We start from the raw sequence: 21,296 nt of genomic DNA, 5'->3' as shown, positions 1-21,296 counted from the left end.
TTGGCTGCTAACTGATGTACCACCCCTATGGCCAGTAGATAAGAGGCTGGCTGCCTTGGCCTTCTCAGTCTCTGTTGCTCTGGTTTAAAAATAAACCAGTGTCACTGTGTAACTTTGGATTCAGCGATCCATTCATTCACAGTTCTGTAAACACATGCCCACTGTTATTTTACATGGCTGAGACAAGAGTAAAATCCTTGCATTAACCTGTTTATTAAACCACTCAAACAGTGCCATAAAGTACATTCATTAATATTAGATGGGTTGAATGTCTCACAGAAAATATAATATACACACAGTGCACACAGGGTTATGCTGTGTGTCCAATGTCAGCATAATTTCCCAACTTCCCATTCATTTCTATGGGAGCAGCCGTGGAATGCATTCTGGTAGCATTGTGGGGACTTTGGAGAAGCGGAGTGTTGAGTCAACTGGTCATCATTTGCATAAAGTTTAATCCAGCCAACTTTATGCAAATGAGGAGTGGCCGGCTCGGTTTGCCGCCTCTCAAAAGCTGAGGAAAATCTTTTAAACTGACCTTTATCAATCCAAAACGAAGACACGTTTTGGAGAACTATTTTCGTAAATTACGAGATCATATTCCGAAAGAGCCTCCAGTATGGGTGGTTTTGAAATTTGGAAGCAGTCAGCCACACGTGACGCATTCGTCCAATCAGCTGCAGCCATCACGGTTGTAGGAAGGGCCTGTTTTACTTGCTTGTCAGTGGCCATTGAAGAGAAACTGGTGGCAAGCTCACTAGTGTGCAATGCTGAGAAGCGGGGCGATCCCATCCGTGAATACAACGCTCACATGGACATGCACAATATGACTTAGACAATTCAAACGGCCACTTAACTACTTCCGGTTATTTCACTGTTAAGGACCTTCCTAAGCAAAATTTGACTGCAGCCAGGCTGTCTTCTCTCATTGTTTCTTCTCCTTCCTCCTCCTCTTACTCACGTGCCCCCCTCCCCCCTGTGTCTCTGTGACATCACTCTGCTTTTATCCAATCACGTGTCTTCCCTGTGGTGTGATTACATAATTTCAGGTTCAGTTTGATGTAAAATGATTTCAGAGCAGCTGTTTCTGTTTTACAATCATTTATTATTCAGCTCTTTATCAGAACAGAAGCATCTTTCTCCTTCAGCAATATACAAATAAAATATTATATATAATATATGATACATGTAATATACTATATGACATAATATATTACACATATCCTACATTATATAAACTATATGACATATATAATGTATACCATAACTCTAGATGTGATGAGATGTAATATTTGATGCTGAACACTGGTTATATTATATTATGATGTGTGTATGGTATATTATATTATGTGTGTGTATATTATCTTATGTGTGCAAGGAATATTATATTATGTGTGTATATTATCTTATGTGTGCAAGGAATATTATATTATGTTTTTAAGGTATATTACATGATCATGTATGTGTATATTATATTATGATGTGTTTGAGGGCTGTGTGGAGAGTAATTAATTTTTTTATGGTCATTAAAACATTAAATAATAATTTTATTTGAATAAAAGCTTTTTATAGTTCACATCTCCCATGGGCTCTGTACTGCGCATGCTCCTTGCTCTGCTGCAGTCTGTGTGTGTGTGTGTGTGTGTGTGTGTGTGTGTGTGTGTGTGTGTGTGTGTGTGTGTCTCTCTCTCTCTCTCTCTCTCTCTCTCTCTCTCTCTCTCTCTCTCTCTCTCTCTCTCTCTCTCTCTCTCTGACACGGTGAGGTTTAACCAGCTCTCAGCCCGCTGCTCCTCTGTCTTAAATAGCCCGCACTGAGCTCACAGCATGTCGTCCAGCCCGCAGGAACAGAACCGGGAGCAGAAAGAGGAGCAGAAAGAGGAGCATAAAGAGGAACAGAAAGGGGATGTGAAGGAAGAGGAGGTGAAGAAAGACGTGAAGCCGGAGGACAAACAGAATCAAAATGAGGAGAGGAAAACAGAGAAGTGGGAGGAAAACAAGAAAGAAGAGCCGAAGGAATCCTGGAAGGATTGTATCTACAACCCAAGGACCGGAGAGTTTATGGGCCGGACCGCCAGCAGCTGGGGTGAGACTGTCTCTATGTTTGTCTGCCTTTCTCTCAGATAGAGAGACAAATGTGAAGGAGAATTATCGTAAAATCCCAAGAGGTTTGTGGAGAAGTGCCAGGGAATAATACCAACAATGTAATCCAAACACAATCTGTGTCTGTCGATCATTTTACAACACACACACACACACACACACACACACACACACACACACACACACACACACAAAAACACACACACTGATTCATAAAATATGCAGTGTGGATCGAATGCGGAATGTGCAAAATGGGAAGCTGTATAGTCCAGAATGAAGGTTAATGCAAGGTGTAGTGACTATGGATGGGGGAGGGTTATGAGTCAGTCTTAGTGGGGGTCTGGGGCCTTGTTAATGAGGCTGACTGCTGATGGAAAGAAACTGTTTTATGGAGTACTGGAGGACTACAGGTCCTGGAGAGATGGATCCAATCATCTTCTCAGCAGAGCGGATGATACGCTGCACTCTGCCTGTGTCCTTAGCAGAGGCAGCAGCATACCAGATGGTGATGAAGCAGGTGAGGATGGACTCAATGAAGGCAGTGAAGAAGTGAACCATCATAGTAATTGACAGGTTGAATTTCTTCAACTGCTGCAGGAAGTACATCCTCTGCTGGCTTTTTTGATTATGGGAGCTGATGTTCAGCTCCCACTAGAGGTCCTGGGAGACGATGGCGTCCAGGAAGTGGAAGGGTGATGGGGGAAGATAGGGCTGTATCCTTCCTAATGTCCACAACCATCTCCATTATCTTCAGAGCATTTAGCTCCAGGTAGTTCTGATAGCACCAGCTCACCAGTTGGTCAATCTCCCACCTGTGGGCAAACTCACCCCCACGAGAGATGAGTCCAATGAGTGCTCCATCGTATTAGCAGTAGTTGGTTGTTCGGTTAAACCGAGAATAGGGGACTTTAAGCTGGGTACAGAGCAGCGCAACATTACAGTCAGGTTCTTATACAGCAGCAGTCATTGGGTTAAATACAATGAAAAATACATGGAATGCTTATGAATTACAGTGCTTAACTTTTGGTAGCTATATATATATATAGCTACCAAAAGTATATATATATATATACATATATGGGGCTGGTGACCTGAGATGCAGCTGTTGGTGTACAGGAAGAAGAGCAGAGGGGAAAGGAAGCAGCCTTGAGGGGAACCAGTGTTGATGGTCAGAGAGTCAGAGACATGTCTCCCCAGCTTCACGCATAGCTTCCTGTCAGACAGAAAGTCTTGGATCCACCTGCAGTTGGGTCATCTTGTCCTTTAGCAGAGCCGGGAGGATGGTGTTGAAGGCAGAGCTGAAGTTCACAAACAGGATCCAGGATCCTGACAATGGTAACAGGCTCGGTTAGCAACGATTAGCTCTGGTTAGCTCCGGTTACCTCCAGTTACTACATTATAAAGATATGGAGCAGAGCAGACTGCCGTGTAGAGGGTGAACAACCGGACTGATAAATGATGTTTGGGGTGCTTTCAGAGCCGTGTGGACGCAGCGAAACCAACGTTTCTATGGTTTATTTGTACAGGTAATCCAGCAATCCACAACACCACCAGCATGCTACTACTAAGGTTTGAGCCTCTGAGGCTGAAGAGAAGCATTGATGCTCAGTCACGCACACTGCGAGAGACTTCATGAGGGGGAGGGGCAGGAGGCCACTCGTCTGTGTGCACTATACAAATACATTGTTGACTGGAAAAAATATTGTAATTCAGATTTTATCTACCTTGGCGGGGCACCCAAGCAGAACCTATTTAGGAAACAGTGTATTGGATAATGATCAATATCAAGAGAATATTTTAAGCATTGTGTCAGATTTCTGTGGAGGACGACATCAAAAAAATCATAATTTTTCTCCCATCACTGAGGGCCGTTTCTCTGAGACAGAAAGAGCTGCTGCTGAACATATAATTAGGTGTGGTGAAAAAAGTTACTCTGCTTAATTCTGTGTGTGCTGTAATAAACAATGGGACATGTACAACCATTTTGATGATCTGCTTTGAGTTTTGAACATGTGTGTGTGTCATATCATCTTCTTCAAGTATTCCTGGTATGAACTGAGAAATGTCATGTGACACCTACACACACACAAACAGCCTAATTCAGCACATTTTAAATACCCATAACCCCCTGCAGCATCTAAGAAAAATTCAGTGAGTCTAAATTTAGCCTCTCAGTTCATCTGAGACTCACTCTTCATACTCTCCCTCTCTCTCTCTCTCCCTCTCACAACTCATCATATTTGTTTCACAGCCAGTCTTTCATTCAAAACATATCATTGTAAACACTTCTCACCACATAACCATTGATCCGAAATATACGTTTCTATTATAATATGTTATAACAACATATGGTTTATCACCAATACAATATGTAATGATACATTTTCAGTTAAGTTGTTTTACCTACAGGTAATCCAGTAGCAAATAATGCAAGATACATGTTTCCCTGTGAGAACTGCTGAAAGTAATATGCTACAGTAGTGTAAAACAGATTATAGTTTTTACATTAGAGAATACACTTACATTTTCCAACATTTACAGAATCTTTCATCTCCATGATATCCATCCTGTGTCGTCAAGTTGTGATCAATGAACACATCATCTACAATGATTTAGCCAAATTTGTTTTTACAGTATTTTTCAGAAAGGCTATATGTGATTGTAACATAGGTATACTCTTTACTGTATGAGCAAATGAAGATGGTTACAGTAAATACTGTAAAATCAATTAACATAAGATATTATTTAGCACATATTGTACATTACATGTAATTTGGATCAAGCCTGCGTTAAGCATTGAGCTCATGTCAACAAGAGTTTATTATGTGTGGATACATGTAGTTTAAATGTCCATACACACTTTATATAGCTGACAAACCAATTTAAATCTACAGCTTTACCGAACGGTTCAGTGATTAACCATTAAGAGCAAATGTTGGTGAAATGTATATATGCAAATCAGAAGAGAAGCAAAAGTACTGTGAGCATTGCAATGTGAGAGCCAAGTACTTCATATGAACGATATTGTCTTTGATGACACACACCATATAATTAGGTGTGGTGAAAAAGTTACTCTGTAATTCTGTGTGTGCTGTAATAAACAATGGGACATGTGATTATATGTTTGACAAAACAACCATTTTGATGATCTGCTTTGAGTTTTGCAGTAAGAGTTGTGTGGTTTTACCACATACTTGTGATTATAGTACCAAAGCGATAAAAAACTGTAATCCTGCTGACAGCAAACTGTGACAAGTTTAATCAGGAACATCTTTTACATTAAAAAACCTAACCCTTAAACTGAAGACAACCGGTCATTGTATGCAGCTTTAGTCTGCTCTGCACACATCCACTTAATGTAGTTCATATATAGTTACAGTTCTGATGTCTTAATGTAGTTCATATATAGTTACAGTTCTGGTGTCATAATGTAGTTCATATAGTTCATATATAGTTACAGTTCTGATGTCTTAATGTAGTTCATATATAGTTACAGTTTTGATGATATATAAATATATATATATATATATATATATAGTTACAGTTATAATGTCTCGCTGCTTCCTGTTGCTCTGGTTTGAAAACATCTCTCAAAAGAAATACAGTTGAAAATGACTTGTTTGGCATTGACACATTTATAGAAATGTTGATTAATGTGTCCTTTTAAAGAAAATGTAAATGAAATAAAATTTATTTACATATTTAATGTTTTTACACCTACAATTAGATAGAAAATTAAATTAAGTAATCAGTTTAATTAAGCTTTTTGAACAGCTGACATTTTAAGATAAACTAGTTTGTCTTCTCCATAATGTTTAAATAAAGTATTTGTCTTCCCTGCTGTGTTTAAATGAAGTATTTGTCTTGTCCACTGTGTTTAAATAAAGTATTTGTGTTCTCCGTAGTGTTTAAATAAAGTATTTGTCTTCCCCGCTGTGTTTAAATAAAGTATTTGTCTTCTCCCTAGTGTTTAAATAAAGTATTTGTCTTCTCCGTAGTCTTTAAATAAAGTTTTTGTCTTGTCCACTGTGTTTAAATGAAGTATTTGTCTTCTCCCTAGTGTTTAAATAAAGTATTTGTCTTCTCTGTAGTCTTTAAATAAAGTTTTTGTCTTGTTCACTGTGTTTAAATAAAGTAATTTGTTTCCCTCAGGTCTGATCCTCCTCTTCTACCTCGTCTTTTATGGGTTTTTGGCGGGAATGTTTTGTCTCACCATGTGGGTGATGTTACAGACTCTGGACGACAACGTCCCGCGCTACCAGGACCGGGTGGCCAATCCAGGTGAGTTAGGGTCAGCCCTTTAATAACTACATCATGTTTAACCCTTGAATAACTTCATCATGTTTAACCCTTTAAAAACTACATCATGTTTAACCCTTTATTAACTTCATAATGGCTCATCCTTGAATAACTTCATAATGCTCAAACTGCTCAACTGAGGATGAAGTACATTGCACTACATCTGAGCCTGGAACACCTGGAGGGAAGGAATGCGTGGGTCCAGATTCTGTTCATTGATTTTAGTTTGGCATTTAACACCATAATCCCCCAGCATCTGTTTAACAAACTGGGCCCCCTGGTGATGAATACACCCCTTCGGAACTGGATTCTTGATTTCCTGACTAACAGGCCTCAGGTTGTACAAGTGGGGGCAAACTTTTCATCCACCACCTCATTGAGCACCAGCTCCCCCCAGGGGTGCATTTTGAGCCATCTGCTATACACCCTATGACCCATGACTGCTGTGCAAAACTCAACACTAATCACATTATTAAATATGCTGATGACACAACAGTGTTAGGTCTCATCCAGGGCAATGATGAAGACAATTACAGGGAGGAGGTGAAACTCTTCACAGAATGGTGCCAACAATTTGATCCTGAATGTTGAGAAAACCAAAGAGTTGGTGGTCGACTTCAGGAGGAACTGGCATACGCACATACCAGTCCACACTAACAGCGCTGTGGTGGAGACTGTGGAGAACATGAAGTTTCTAGGGGTTCATATGTCTGACCGCCTGACCTGGTCCCTGCATACCTCCTCCTTCATCAAAAAAGCCAACCAATGCCTGCACTTCTTAAGGAGACTGAAAAAGGCCCATTTCAACCCAACAGTCCTCACCACCTTCTACAGGGGAACCATTGAGAGTGTGCTAACAAGCAACATGTCCCTCTGGCATGAGAGCAGCAGCGCCTCCGAGACCCCTGAGGAGGCCCTGAGGAGGATGGTGAGGTCAGCTGAGAGGACCATTGGGGTAACGCTGCCACCTATTGAGAACCTGGCCAAACAATGCGGCCTGTCAAAAGCAAAAAGATCATCAAGGACTCTACACACCCTTGTGTGACCCACCCTTCTCTCCTGAACACTGTAAACTGAGACAATGTGGAACATATGTATGGGTGTATGCATGCGTGTGTGTATACAGTATGTATGTGTGGGTATGTATGTGTGCATATGCTATAAGTATATCTATGGGTATGTTTGGGATATGTGTATTTCTACATCTCTCATATTTTCAATTGCTAGCTATCTTATTTATATATTATATTATATTTTTACTACACCATATTTATTTATTTATTTAAATTGCAATCTTCTAGCTGCTTATGGGGTTTCTTTTGGTGGTCCTATGCAACTTAATTTCGTTCTACACTACACTTCCATTTTTGGACAATGTTACTGTATTTGACAATAAAAATAATCTTGAATCTTGAATCCTAATAACTTCATAATGTTAACATTTTAATAACCCTTGAATTCCTTCATTCCTGCTGCCTTTATGCTCTTAAATGCTCCTGATGGCAGCAACCTGTACAAGATTTAATTTATGTATATATTACTTGATTTAAGTTGGATTATGGTTGTATATTTAGTATATTTATTCAATTTAGCTTATTTGGCAACCTGTGTGTGCTTTCCTGCTCTTGCCTAGTTTTCCTATTTGTTGACCTGCTGCTACTGACATGTTGGTTGATTGAATGATTGCGACGTTCATTCTACTCTGTTTTTCTGGATCCTTCATCTCAGATTGTGTCTTTCACTTCAAAGCTCCTGCATTAATTATAAAAGGTTTATCATTTTAACTGCACTGGCTGATTGGATCCGTAATGATCATTTGGCCCTAAATAAATGGTTGAAGAAATGAAGTGAAAATACTTCAGACACTGTGTTATAAATGATAAAAAAACAAACAGCAGACAGAAAACCCATCACAGTCATAGGTCAGATGTATTTAAACAACACACTGAGGACACCTTCTGGACAGCTGAGGAACAACAGAGGTCCGTTATCAACATTAATCACTCAGCAGGATCAGAGGCACAGAAACAGTTCAACATACCCAGTATGTCGTTGGATTATGTACCAGGCCACATGAAATTCTGCAGATGCAGAATTTTCCACAGATTTTAAACCAATTAAAATTAAAGTCAGTCCGCTAGAAAAGCAGTCCGCTAAATTCTACAGATTTTGAATCTGGATCACCTCTGAAAACTGTAGAACTAAATCCGCAGATTGGTCTGGTTATCTGGCTTCACTAGCAACTGCCGTCACACGCCGATGGTCATTAACTCCATCATGGCTAGGGTTGGGTACCGAAACACGGTTCCACTATGGTACCGGTTCCTACGCAAACGGTAGTATTTGGACCGGATTAGAATGCAAATTTCGGTTCCTCATTTCGGTTCCGACTGAAATATTTTCCCTCTGTCGCTCCAGACAGCAGCAGACTCTTTTTTCTTTCTCCCTTTTCTGCCGAGTGGTGCACGAGCCCGCACGCGGTGTGAAGAGTGTGTCCGCGCTATTCTTGGACATGCTACTCTACAATCCCTGCTGATAGACGGCTTTTTGTACATGCTCTGAAACGGACGTAAAAATATCACACTTTCTCTGTAGTCTACTGTTAGCTAGCTACCGTAAATGTAGGCTACTTTTAAAATATCATATTTCCCTCTGGGCTCACCAAAACGGATGTAAAAGCATATTAACCATTCACTGACTGCACGTGATTGCTAGTAAACATATTACACTTGCTCTGCTAGTCTATCGTTCAGGACAAGACCCTGTAGCCTGGTGGTGGGGGAGGCAGGACAGCCTCCCCAAATTGTCCGCCCTTTTAAACTCATACCTGGGTGTGTACAGACCTCTTGGACACCATCTGAGAGAGTTTTCTCCTGTGCAGGACATGCCATAAGTCAGGAGAGGTGTCCTATCTTGCCAGAAAAGGCAAATATGGTCATTTTTCTGCTAAAGAACTGCTAAAGTTTGAAGCTGGTTGGCATACCAACTCAATATTTTGTTGTTACTTGTTAATATTGTAACTGTTATTTGTTAAATTATTGTAGTTATGTGTTAGGTGACTCAGGTTTAGTCATTATATTTAAACGTTAATATATTGTTAAATTTAAATAATTTTCAATTAAAAAATAAAAACTCCATAAAAAGCCTTTCTTTTGTCATTTTTCATTTTTTCAAAAATCAGTTTAAAAATCGTTTAGGAATTGGAATCGTTTTAAAAGTACCGGTTCGGCATCGGAATCGTAAAAATCCAAACGGTACCCAACCCTAATCATGGCTAGTTCCAACTACAGGACTCAACATTACCCCTGTGTCACCTCTTGCTTTTGCTTTTGTGAAAAAACGTAGTGTGGAGAGCAGACTCGAGATTTCACCTGCAAAAAGATCTATCAGTGTTTGAGCCGCTGTTGCCGGTAGAGAATTTTACAACTAGACTAAAGTTGTATCGTGTAAAAGGCACAGCAAACTGGAAACTTTGAAAGTGTTCATTGGGAACATATCTTAAATCAACCCATGTTTTCCCAATCTAGCCAAGAGCGCGCTTACAAATAGGGGTGGAGTTTGCAGCATATGACCAATCCCAAAGAAGCAAGTCCGCTGGCATTAGAGCGATATATTTTACAAACAAAGAGCCAAAGAAGTTAAACACAAAATCCACGCTAAAAGCAACACTGTTGTTGCCTCATAAACCTTCATCTATATTGTTGTTGATGTGTTTTCTATGAAATTTTTTTTTAACTTCTCAGTTCCAGTCCTTCCATTTCCAGTGTTTGATTATTCATTATAGATCTGTTCGGTTTTGTGCAGGTTTGGTGATTCGTCCGCACGCCGCTGAAATCTCCTTCAACCGCAGTGACCCGACAAACTACAACCAATACGTCCAAAACCTGCAAGAACTCCTGCAGCGTGAGTACAAACACACTTCCTGAGAGAAACAAACATGAACCTAAAAGGATAAAGGATAAAGGGATGTTCCAGCACAACACTTACATAAAAATCATATGTCAAACATGATGGGCAACACTGCATGTGCCCATCATGTTTACAGTCTGAGATGATCAAGCATCAGTTTATAAATGTAAAGGTCAGCCAGTTTGTATCTTCAGTTTGTAAAAGAGCCATCAGCTCTGACCAACTCAGATGCAGGCAAGGACAGCTCAGAGATTTATTACAAACAGTCCAAACAGAAGTCTTATTAAGTCCGCAGGACATCATCAACAGAGCAGGTAGACGGCTAAAGGTGAGCAGGTAGACGGGCGGCTAAAGGTGAGCAGGTAGATGGGCGGCTACAGGTATGGGGTTCGATTTAATGCTCAGGTTCTGGTTCTGAGGGTTTGAAAACAAAGGCTGCATTTCATTAGTTTTTCATTATGCCCTTTTTCACTTCGAGTCAGCCCGTGGTATAACATCATAGCATACACCGTACGGAGGCCACTTGGAGAGCAGAGGGAAAGTGGGCGGGGCAAATACAAATGGCCCAATACAAAATAAATTAAATTAATATTAATTGAAAGTTATATTACATGTTTTAGTATAATATCAAGCTAACAATGAGGAAACTAAAGAGCTGAAATGTATTTATTCATCTTCTTCTTTGGTGGTCAGCAACAGGAGTTTTAGCGGTTAAACATCACTGCCACCTAACCATGGATGTTTTTTATTGCACCAAATGCATAACTGCAATGCATTGTGGGTGATATCCACCTCTGGAGTGTCCATCGTTGTTCACTCGTTTCCTCAGCCCTCCGAGGGTCCATCTCATCAAGTTTACTGCCCCCTAGGGCAAGTGGTTAGGGGAAGTGAACGTGGGCACGTTGAACCACTATTGAAACACAGCCAAAGTCAGGAAGCATGTGGCAACTTTGAGGGTGTTGACGCTGTTGAAATGGGCAGTTTCTAATTTGCAGGGATGATGAGGAAAGTGGGACCTGGGGCATGTTCAATCTCAAACCAGTGTACAACATTTTGCTGTGGTTTCCAGGTTGAACACCATCTTAAAAGACAGCAGGGTGTTCAGTTGAAATAAATATTAAACGTGTTGTCAGGGCTGAACGTGGCCTAGGTGCGTAGGTGGGAGGGGATGCCAGGTGAACAGGACTGAGAAGAGTCTGAGGACATCTAGTGGACGGTTGGAGGACAGCAGGGGAGAGGACATGAGGACAGGGAGACGGGCTAAACAACCATTTACGAAGTGCATCAAAGTCCATGTGACACCTACACGTTTATTGTGATGTCCTACAGACATTTCATGATCAGAGAGATCATATGTTTATGTCATGTATGAGAAAAAACTGTAACCATGAAAACAAACTAAAAGGTTAAATTTATCAGTGTTGTCATTCTGACATAGATAGATAGATAGATAGATAGATAGATAGATAGATAGATAGATAGATAGATAGATAGATAGATTTTTTTATTCATCCCAAAAAAACATGTTAATAAACTCTTTTGGATGACTACATGTTTTCTTCCATATCACAGTAAATCTAAACAACATGAGCCTGTGAAAATCCAGCGGGAGGCATGGCCTCTCCACAGCTGACATGCTGATTGGTTCCCTCCTAGACATAAGTCCCTATAGATAACTGTCATATTCTTCACAATAAGAGTCCAGCTGAGTTTAGTCTTGAGTGGACACCAATTTCTCTCATCAGACATTAAATTTGACCTTTAATGTTTTTCTCTGCAGGTTACAATGACAGCATTCAGGAGCGTAATGACTTGTGTATGGTGGGTGAATACACTGAACAGGACAATGAGCCAATCAAGAAGGTTTGTCAGTTTAAACGCAGTATGCTGCGTCAGTGCTCCGGTCTGCACGACTCCAGCTTTGGATTCGCCGAGGGGAAACCGTGCATCATCATCAAGATGAACCGGGTCAGTAAAGCACTCTCACTCCGTCTGTTATGATGTTTAAAGATGCAAAAACTTAAGTCCGTCCATCAGGATGTTTGTAAATGAGAAACCAATGCAGCATTTAATAAGAGCAACAGGAAGTCTGTCTGACTCTTGTTTGCAGTCCCTGAGGTGCTTTTTTGTCAGAGTTAATGTACAATAAAGTGAAGAGGAACATGAAAGTCTTAACTCTTAAATAAAAATTGGACACATGTGGAGCAGATTTTATCACATTATCTCTGTCCCAATCACCTGTCTGCTTCTCTACACAAAGTGTTGTGAACATCTTTAAACACTGCAAAGCCAAAACAAGTCCGGGCCCAGACAACATTGGTAGCTGTGTTCTCTCCTGTTGTGCAGAACAGCTAGGCCCCATTTTTAATTATATTTTTAATCAATCAATGTGTCAACAGAAGGTTCCTGACTTATGGAAACAGTCTATTATAGTTCCTGTTGCAAAAATCAGCCGCCCAAAGATTTTAAATGATTACAGACGCATAGCCTTTACGTCACTTGTGATGAAGTCCTTTGAAAAGCTGATCAAAAGAGAACTAACATTTAGGATGAACAGTCTCCTTACCCACTACAGTTTGCATATAGACTCAACAGGGAGTCCAGGATGCAACTGTGACAGTACTCAACCTCATCCTTAAACATCTTGAGGGAAATAAAAACCACGTTAGACTACTGTTTGTGGATTTTTCTTCAGCCTTTAACACCATTCAGGTGCACCTGTTGGTTAAGAAGCTCTTGCATCAGTTCCAAAGGGAGGCCAACCTTGTGGGCTGGATATTGGACTTCCTTACAATTAGATCTCAGCGAGGGAGGGTAAATGGTCACTTCTCTGACTGGGCCCTCTCATTAACTGGCTCACCGCAGGGGTGTGTTCTTTCCCCCCTCCTCTATATTCTGTACACCAACGACTGCTGCTCTGTGACTGAAAACCGACACTTTGTCAAGTTTGCTGATGATACAGTTATTGTCAGCTTACTGAACAATGAGGAAACTTCACACGGTCTGGTCATGGACCACTTTGTAACATGGTGCCAGGATGCCTTTCTTGAGCTGAACGCCTCAAAGATAAAAGACATGTGTATTGACTTTAGGCATAATGTCACTAACAATGTAAAAACTAGTATAAATGGTCAGGAAATAGAGGTTGTTAAAGAGTACAAGTATTAAGGATCCATTATTGATGACAAGTTGTGCTTCGAGCCAAATACTAGTTTGCTTTGCAAGAAAGGCCAGCAGCGCCTGTATTGCCTTAGAAAGCTGGCCAAGTTTGATGTGGACAAGACTCTGTTGACCCTTTTCTATAGGTTCTTTGTTGAGTCAGCTGGTATGGGTCCATTACTGTAAAACAAAAAAACGCCCTCTCCAGGCTAATTAAGGTGAGCAGCTGTATCACAGTTTCTAGGCAAAAAGGCCTGGAGGAACTCTATCAGAAGCAGATGCTAAAAAGTGCTGAATCTATCCTGTCAGATAGTTCATATCCCTTACGGGCTGAATTTCAGATGTTGCCATCCGGATCACGCTTTATACTTCCAAAACTCAGAACAAATAGATATAAACACTCCTTTGTACCTGCAGCCACTCTACTTTTTAAATTCTATAAAGAACCATAGATAACTTGATTTATTGTTTATGTTTTTAAATTTGCCTGCAAGGTAGGCAATCTCTGTATTGTGTGTATGATTGTGTGTGATTTTATTATACTACCTGCTGCACAACAAATTGCCCCACTGGGGGACGAATAAAGTAACTTGACTTGACTTCTACATATAGAAACATGCGAGTTCTGTCTCATATCATGTTCACTGCTGTGTTTAAATGAGACCTCCCCCGAAAAACTCCCACATAAGTGGTTTGTTCCAGCATGATTCTGACCTATATTTAGGTTTCTTTTTTTTGTAAGATTATTTTTGGGCATTTTAGGCCTTTATTTGGATAGGACAGTTTAGACTTTAAAGGGGAGAAAGAAGGGGAATGACATGCAGCAAAGGGCTTCAAGTTGGAATCAAACCCGCGGCTGCTGCGTCGAGAAGTAAACCTCTATATATGGGCTCCTGATCTACCAGGTGAGCTAACCAGACACCCCAATATTTAGGTTTGTAGGGGCGGCGCCCTCTAGTGGCCATAGGAGTTCTGATGGGAGCAAAGCAGGAAGTAAGGTGAGGAAGTACGAGCACCAAATATCCTGGTAAGGGTTATGGTAGGTAGGTTGGGGGGGGAGGAAGGAAACAGAGAGTTTTTAATCTTTATGGAACAAATGGAGCTGCGTCACGTGGTAACGTTCAGGAAGTGAAGTAACTTCTCAGTTTAACCCAAACCTCCATCAGAACACTTAAAGGGTCCTTGTTTAAACCGTCATGTTTTCAAATGTTTAAAATGCACTTATAGATGAATCCAGAATGAATTAACTAGGCATGATGAAGACACGTAATGAACGCAAAGAAACGAAAATACAATGATAATGTAACAAACAAAACTATAATATAATATAATGAATAAAACAACAACAGTCTGTCTGTTTGCAGGTCATCGGACTGAAACCACAAGGAGACCCCTACATCAACTGTACTGCCAAGGTAACACACATACACACACACACACACACACACACACACACACACACGCAAACACACACACAGGTGTGGGATGGTGATGGCGTAGTGGATATGACATGTGCCTTTGGTGTGAGAGATCCGGGTTCAATTCCCACTGCCATACATCAACCAATGTGTCCCTGAGCAAGGCACTTAACCCCTAGTAGCTCCAGAGGCGTGTGACCTCTGATATATAGAGCAATTGTAAGTCGCTTTGGATAAAAGCATCAGCTAAATGACATGTAATGTAAAATGTAAAGGCACACACACACACACACATACTGTAAATGCGCACACAAAGACAGAATACAAGATGTCTATTATTATGTATCTATCAATATGTCTCTAAATAATGAAACTTATGTATTTCTCTGTGTCAGAGAGCCAGTCCGTTACGGATGCAGTACTACCCGTCAGAAGCTCGTCTGGATAAAATGTTTTTCCCGTATTACGGAAACAAAGCTCATGTAAGTAAAGCCCCTAACCCGAACCCCCCTAACCCTAACCCATGTAAGTAAAGCCCCTAACCCGAACCCCCCTAACCCTAACCCATGTAAGTAAAGCCCCTAACCCGAACCCCCCTAACCCTAACCCATGTAAGTAAAGCCCCTAACCCGAACCCCCCTAACCCTAACCCATGTAAGTAAAGCCCCTAACCCGAACCCCCCTAACCCTAACCCATGTAAGTAAAGCCCCTAACCCGAACCCCTAACCCTAACCCATGTAAGTAAAGCCCCTAACCCGAACCCCCCTAACCCTAACCCATGTAAGTAAAGCCCCTAACCCGAACCCCCCTAACCCTAACCCATGTAAGTAAAGACTGTCACTTATAGTTAATAGAGTTTATATTACATTAGTATTTAGAAATTAATTTTCACAAGAAACTTTGACCTAACCTTAAGAATGTGATGTAATCTCTCTCTCTCTCTCTCTCTCTCTCTCTCTCTCTCTCTCTCTCTCTCTCTCTTTCTGTCTCTCTCTGTCTCTCCCTCCCTCTCTCTCTCCCTCCCTCCTCTCTCTCTCTCCCCCTCCCTCCCTTTCTCTGTCTCCCTCCCTCTCTCCCTTTCTCTCTCTCCCTCCCTCTCTCCCTCTCTCTCCCTCTATCTCCCTCCCTCTCTCTCTGTGTCTCTCTCCCTCCCCCTCTCTCTCTCCCTCCCTCTCCCTCCCTGTCTCCCTCCCTCCCTCTCCCTCTCCCTCCCTCTCCCTCTCCCTCCCTCTCTCTCTCTCTCTTTCTGTCTCTCTCTGTCTCTCCCTCCCTCTCTCTCTCCCTCCCTCCCTCCCTTTCTCTCTCTCCCTCCCTCCCTTTCTCTGTCTCCCTCTCTCTCTCCCTCCCTCTCTCCCTCTCTCCCTCTCTCTCCCTCCCTCCCTTTCTCTCTCTCTCTCCCTCCCTCTCTCCCTCTCTCTCCCTCTATCTCCCTCCCCTCTCTCTCTGTCTCTCTCTCCCCCCCTCTCTCCCTCCCTCTCCCTCACTGTCTCCCTCCCTCTCCCTCCCCTCCCTCTCCCTCTCCCTCTCCCTCTCCCTCTCCCTCTCCCTCTCCCTCCCTCTCTCCCTCTCTCCCTCTCTCCCTCTCTCTCCCTCCCTCCCTTTCTCTCTCTCTCCCTCCCCTCTCCCTCTCTCTCCCTCTCCCTCCCTCCTCTCCCTCTCCCTCTCCTCTCCCCTCCTCTCTCCTCTCTCCCTCTCTCTCCCTCCTCCCTTTCTCTCTCTCTCTCTCCCTCCCTCTCTCCCTGTCTCTCCCTCTATCTCCCTCCCTCTCTCTCTGTGTCTCTCCCCCCCCTCTCTCTCTCCCTCCCTCTCCCTCCCTGTCTCCCTCCCTCCTTCTCCCTCTCCCTCTCCCTCTCCCTCTCCCTCCCTCTCTCTCTCCCTCCCCCTCTCTCTCCATCCCTCCCTCCCCCTCCTCCTCTCTCTCTCTCCCTCCCCCCCCCAGGCTGACTACGTGCAGCCCCTGGTTGCAGTGCAGTTGTTGCTCTCCAGAGAAGACCTGAACGTGGAGCAGACGGTGGAGTGTAAACTCGAGGGAACCAACCTGCGTAACGACGACGACCGAGACAAGTTTATGGGTCGCGTTGTTTTCCGGGTCAAAGTGTCGGAGTAACCACATCTGCCAGTTGTCATGGATGCCACAAACTGTGTTGAAAGTGGAAATAAATGTCCGGTTCGGGACACTGTATTTCAGACCTGATCTGATCCTGGATGTCTGGGTGTGGTCTTGCTGAGTCTGGTTTCAGCCGTTCAGACGGATGGATCAGGTCAGGTCTGTGTGAAGCATGTGAGCCAGGTGCACACCCGCGTGTTGTTTTTAAATTTCAATGTTTAATAGTGATGTACAAGGAGCCCAGCAGTCTGTAATGGAGCAGCACAAACACACTTCACTGTAATGAGATTACTCTTCTTCCATCCTGAAACAAGAGAAAGACAAAATGCCTTCACAGTTTTTATAATGCTGCATTGAGGATGACATTTCTTATTTTTTAACAATAACATTTTCAAGTTCAAAAAGAGAAAACTGATTCTCTGATTGTTCAACATGTAAACGTTTCAGCAGTTTGCAGGATTTGTATTTAATTAAACATTGACACAATCAGTTCAATGTAGCAGTAGGATGGAAAGGCAGTAATCTGATTACTGACGGCCAGTATAATAATAATAATAATAATACTATTTCAGTTCATGCAGACCACTGCCAGAAAGATCTGAGTAACAAACTTATCAAAGACAGATTCATAACTGCAGAAAGCTACAAATGTTCTACTTGTAGTTTCCTGTTTAATGTTTGAGTTGTCTCAGTGTAACACTAACTGGAGCACAGACAATAATCTTGTTGAATTATTAATTATATATACAATTATAATAAATACTTTTGATAAAACAGGTCCTCTAGAGGATGAACATTGCACTGCGATATAGGACGCTGCCTCAGCGCTCCGCCTGCTGGGACTTTCACCCTGTCTTTTTAAAATATACTTTATGAATATATTGAGGTCTCCCAATGTGTTTACAACCTACTGTTGCACAGATGTTTTAAATGTTTTGAGTGTTTTTAAAGACTACTGTTGTGTGATTATTAATGAGTTCATCAGCAGAGATCCAATCAGCTTCATGTGTGTTAAGATCGTTAAGTTATTTCTATCCTCGTCTGAAACAAATTGATGTATAGTTTCATTATTTATGTTTCTGTCGACTGAAGGAACGACAGGAAACAAGACTATAATGATATACTCTGCTGCAAATAAAACACAAAGATTCTGACATGTCAATCATTTAAAAAGAGCAGTTTCCAATCCCTTTCTGTCTTTATCCATCAGTGTAAAACAGACTTAAAGAGTAAAAGCCAGAAGAGAGATGATGGTGTTAACTTCAACATGTACAGTGTGAGAAAGTACTCAGGTTGTTAAGCATCAGAATCAGAAAAGGATTTATTGCCAAGTAAGTAACATTTGGTGGTTGGTGCAAACATGAACCTAAACGTGTTCAACATTGGGTTAGGGTTAGGGGAGTAGGCAAACATAAAGCTAAACATATTCAACATTTGGTTAGGGCTGGGTTATAGGCAAACATAAAGCTAAACATATTCAACATTTGGTTAGGGTTAGGGGAGTAGGCAAACATAAAGCTAAACATATTCAACATTTGGTTAGGGTTAGGGGAGTAGGCAAACATAAAGCTAAACATATTCAACATTTGGTTAGGGTTAGGGTGATAGGCAAACATAAAGGTAAACATATTCAACATTTGGTTAGGGTTAGGGGAGTAGGCAAACATAAAGCTAAACATATTCAACATTTGGTTAGGGTTAGGGGAGTAGGCAAACATAAAGCTAAACATATTCAACATTTGGTTAGGGTTAGGGGAGTAGGCAAACATAAAGCTAAACATATTCAACATTCAACTAATGATATCAACTAACCCTAACCCATAACCCTAATGATATGAAATAAACAAACACAGGAACAAATATATACAAAATAGCTGTTTACCTGTCAGGACTCGTGCAGGCTTGGACCCAAAAAAGGTAACAAGGTAACGGGGTAACGAGGGAACAGGGTAACAGGGTAACGAGGGAACGGGGTAACGGAGTAACTAGGGAACGGGATAACGGAGTAACAAAGGAACAGGGTAACAGTGGAACGAGGGAATAGGGTAACAGTGTAACGAGGGAATGGGGTAACGGGGTAAGGAAGGAATGGGAGAAAGGGGTAAGGAAGGAATTGGATAACGGAGTAACGAGGGAAAGGAGTAACGGGGTAACTAGGGAACGGGGTAATGGAGTAACAAAGGAACGGAGTAACAGGGTAACAGAGCAACAGGGTAATGAGGGAATGGGGTAACGGGGTAACAGGGTAACAGCGTAACAGGGTAACGAGGGAACGGGGTAACGGGGTAAGAGGGTAACAGCGTAACAGGGTAACAGGGTAATGAGGGAACAGGATAACAGGGTAATGGAGTAACGAGGGAACAGGGGAACAGGGTAACGGGCTGTATCTATACTTCTATAGTTCTCTTCTATACTTCTATAGTTGTATAGTTCTCTTCTATAGTTCTATAGTTCTCTTCTATACTTATATACTTCTATAGTTCTCTTCTATAGTTCTATAGTTCTCTTCTATACTTCTATACGTCTATATTTCTATAGTTCTCTTCTATACTTCTATAGTTCTATACTTCTATAGTTCTCTTCTATACGTCTATAGTTCTATAGTTCTCTTCTATACTTCTATACGTCTATACTTCTATAGTTCTATTGTTCTATAGTTATCTTCTATACTTCTATAGTTCTATACTTCTATAGTTCTCTTCTATACTTCTATAGTTCTCTTCGATAGTTCTATGTTCTATTGTTCTATAGTTATCTTCTATACTTCTATAGTTCTATACTTCTATACTTCTATAGTTCTCTTCGATAGTTCTATAGTTCTATTGTTCTAAAGTTATCTTTTAACCTTCTATAGTTCTATACTTCTATAGTTCTCTTCTATACTTCTATAGTTCTATTGTTCTATAGTTATCTTCTATACTTCTACAGTTCTATACTTCTATAGTTCTCTTCTATACTTCTATAGTTCTCTTCTATACTTCTATAGTTCTATACTTCTATAGTTCTCTTCTATACTTCTATAGTTCTATTGTTCTATAGTTATCTTCTATACTTCTACAGTTCTATACTTCTATAGTTCTCTTCTATACTTCTATAGTTCTCTTCTATACTTCTATAGTTCTATACTTCTATAGTTCTCTTCTATACTTCTATAGTTCTATAGTTCTATAGTTCTCTTCTATACTTCTATAGTTCTATAGTTCTATAGTTCTCTTCTATACTTCTATAGTTCTCTTCTATACTCAATTTGATTTGAGTTGATTCTTTATTTAAAAAGGACAACACACATTAATCAAAAAAGCTCTTTGTGACTGTTTTTAAAAGAAATTAGTTTCATTTATATATTTAATATTAAAAAGAGACAGGTAAAGGTAAGTTCTGTTCAAATGATCTCAATAAATACCTAATATAACCCATATAATATATATTATTAAACAGCATTATTTAAAACATGTTTTATTTACATTACTAATGAGATTAGGAATCGTTTTGAAATCCTTTTCATTAAACTTTGCCTCACCTGTCGATGGCCCCGCCCCCTCTGGACTTCCGTAGGTCTCCTTTATATAGCCCCGCCCCTTCCTGCTCCGCTGCCCGCTGGAACTATGGACACACTAACGGAGATATGTCGGTGTTACCGTGGAGACAGAAACAGAGACATTTATGGTGAGTTTTCTGTGTTTGTGTCGACTTCAAAGGCAGTGTGTTTTCACCGCTGAGTGAACAGGTGATTTCAATCAGTCATTAAGTTCCAGTTACTCTACAGAAAGGAGAAACTGGTCCTCCTCCATCTTAACTTCACTTTCTAATACTTTATTATACGTTTCAATTTGTTATCATTCAATTTAGACTTTATTTTTTAATTTAGTATGGCCTATTCTGATTGGCTGTTGAATTTTTTTAAATGTAATGATGCAAGGTGTTTTCGTTGGTGTGTGTGTGTAATTTTTAAATTTGTACGGCCTATTCTTATTGGCTGCGTTTTTTAAATGTAATGATGCAAGGTGTTTTCGTTGAGGTGTGTGTGTGTGTATGTCTGTGTGTGTATGTCTGTGTGTGTGTGTAATTTTTAAATTTGTGTGGTCTATTCTTATTGGCTGTTGCATTTTTTTAAATGTAATGATGCAAGGTGTTTTCGTTGATGTGTGTGTGTGTGTAATTTTTAAATTTGTATGGCCTATTCTTATTGGCTGCGTTTTGTAAATGTAATGATGCAAGGTGTTTTCGTTGATGTGTGTGTGTGTGTGTGTGTGTGTGTGTGTATGTCTGTGTGTGTAATTTTTAAATTTGTGTGGCCTATTCT

The 21,296-nt window shown here is 40.9% G+C and overlaps 1 protein-coding gene across 1 annotated transcript; it reads left to right on the top strand.

Moving 5' to 3' along the window:
- The first annotated feature begins 1,764 nt into the window (after positions 1-1,764).
- LOC114551538 (sodium/potassium-transporting ATPase subunit beta-3-like) lies at positions 1,765-17,634 on the top strand. Its single transcript, XM_028572562.1, has 7 exons — positions 1,765-2,083; positions 6,253-6,381; positions 10,204-10,302; positions 12,089-12,276; positions 14,832-14,882; positions 15,281-15,367; positions 16,826-17,634. Exons 1-7 carry the CDS (start codon positions 1,825-1,827, stop codon positions 16,991-16,993), a joined length of 981 nt encoding a protein of 326 aa, XP_028428363.1. The 5' UTR covers positions 1,765-1,824; the 3' UTR covers positions 16,994-17,634.
- Positions 17,635-21,296: the final 3,662 nt, after the last annotated feature.

Source organism: Perca flavescens, unplaced genomic scaffold (genome assembly GCF_004354835.1).
Source record: "Perca flavescens isolate YP-PL-M2 unplaced genomic scaffold, PFLA_1.0 EPR50_1.1_unplaced_scaf_14, whole genome shotgun sequence".
Lineage (NCBI taxonomy): Eukaryota > Metazoa > Chordata > Actinopteri > Perciformes > Percidae > Perca > Perca flavescens.
Note: the sequence above shows the minus strand (reverse complement) of the source record. Positions and strands in the feature narration are given on the sequence as shown.